This window comes from Terrapene carolina, unplaced genomic scaffold (genome assembly GCF_002925995.2).
Source record: "Terrapene carolina triunguis isolate 2854851 unplaced genomic scaffold, T_m_triunguis-2.0 Scaffold131, whole genome shotgun sequence".
NCBI lineage: Eukaryota > Metazoa > Chordata > Testudines > Emydidae > Terrapene > Terrapene triunguis.
This window is the reverse complement of record NW_020664482.1, coordinates 20368666-20370208: the sequence shown is the minus strand read 5'-3', so window position 1 is coordinate 20370208 and position 1543 is coordinate 20368666. Positions and strand designations below refer to the sequence as shown.

General features: G+C 64.0%; 1 protein-coding gene across 1 annotated transcript; it reads left to right on the top strand.

Moving 5' to 3' along the window:
• Window positions 1-238: 238 nt before the first annotated feature.
• On the top strand, window positions 239-1303 carry LOC112119273 (G-protein coupled receptor 12-like). The gene has a single exon (XM_024217873.2). The coding sequence runs from the start codon at window positions 239-241 to the stop codon at window positions 1301-1303; it is 1065 nt and encodes a 354-aa protein (XP_024073641.2).
• Window positions 1304-1543: the final 240 nt, after the last annotated feature.

Sequence of the window (1543 nt, the reverse complement as noted above, 5' to 3'; positions counted from 1 at the left end):
TGCCAGAGGCGGGTGGGGTGTGTGACCCCGGGGACTGGCCCAGGCAGGGTATTGGTGTTTTCATCCTGGCGGTGTCCGATCAGTCCCCAGTGCAACTGGCATTGGGGATACTGGGGCCTGGGGGCCAGGCTGGGACAGCGGGTCTTGTGTCGTTCGCGGCGGTGGATAGTCCAGGCTCTTTCGATGCTACTTTCACCCTTGTCTCCTGTTTTGTGTCCCTTGTGCCTCCTCTCCAGCGATGCTCCACAACCCCGCAGCAGCTGCGGCCGCCATGGAGGAGCAGCTGCGGCAGCAGCAGCTCCGGGTCCTGCTCAATGCCTCCTCCAGGCCCTTCCCCAGCAGCAGCAGCAGCATCTGGCCGTCCAACGCCTCTGCCTCGGAGCCGGTCACGGCGGCGGCGGCGGGAGGCGGCGGCGGAGCGGTCAGCCCCTGGGACATCGCCCTGTGCGCCACGGGCACGGCGGTGGCCTGCGAGAACGCGCTGGTGCTGGCCGTGCTCTTCTACACGCCCAGCCTGCGCGCCCCCATGTTCCTGCTCATCGGCAGCCTGGCGCTGGCCGACCTGCTGGCCGGCTTGGGGCTCGTGGTCAACTTCACCGTGCAGTACCTGCTGCAGCCGCCGCACGCGGCCGTGGCGCTCAGCGCGGCCGGGCTGCTGCTCACCGCCTTCTCCGCCTCGCTCTGCAGCCTGCTGGCCATCACCATCGACCGCTACCTGTCGCTGTACAACGCGCTGACCTACCACACGGAGCGCACGCGGACCGTCACCGGCGCCCTGCTGCTGCTCCTGTGGCTGCTGTGCCTGGGCGTGGGGCTGCTGCCCCTGCTGGGCTGGAACTGCCTGCGGGACCGGGCCACCTGCAGCGTGCTGCGCCCGCTGACCCAGGACAACGCGGCGGCGCTGGCGGTCACCTTCCTGCTGCTCTTCGCCCTCATGCTGCAGCTCTACCTGCAGATCTGCCGGGTCGCCTTCCGGCACGCCCAGCAGATCGCCGTGCAGCACCAGTTCATCGCCACGGCGCAAGCCACCTCCCCCCGCAAGGGGCTCGCCACCCTCTCCTTCATCCTGGGCACCTTCGCCCTCTGCTGGATCCCCTTCGCCATCTACTCGCTGGTGGCGGATTCCAGCTACCCCGCCGTCTACACCTACGCCCTGGCCCTGCCCGCCGCCTGTCACTCGCTCATCAACCCGGTCATTTACGCCTTCAGGAACCCGGACATCCAGAAGTCCCTGTGGCTGGCCTGCTGCGGGTGCGTCCCTTCCACCTTCTCCTCCAGACCCAGGACATCCAGCGATGTATAAGGGTGCTTGGCCGCCCGGATTGTCCAATGGTTTCATGCTCTCCCACTCCGCGTTGTTATGATGTATTACCACCAGCAGGAGGAGTCCCAGACCGACGCGTCTCCTTCCCTGGAAAAAGATGTCAACAAGAAAAACAAAAACACACGAGTGGTCTCCTTTAAAAAATGCTTATTTTCCTACACATGTTATTTATTTTTAATTTAAAAACAAAACAAAAAGACAAAAAAAAAAAGATCAGCT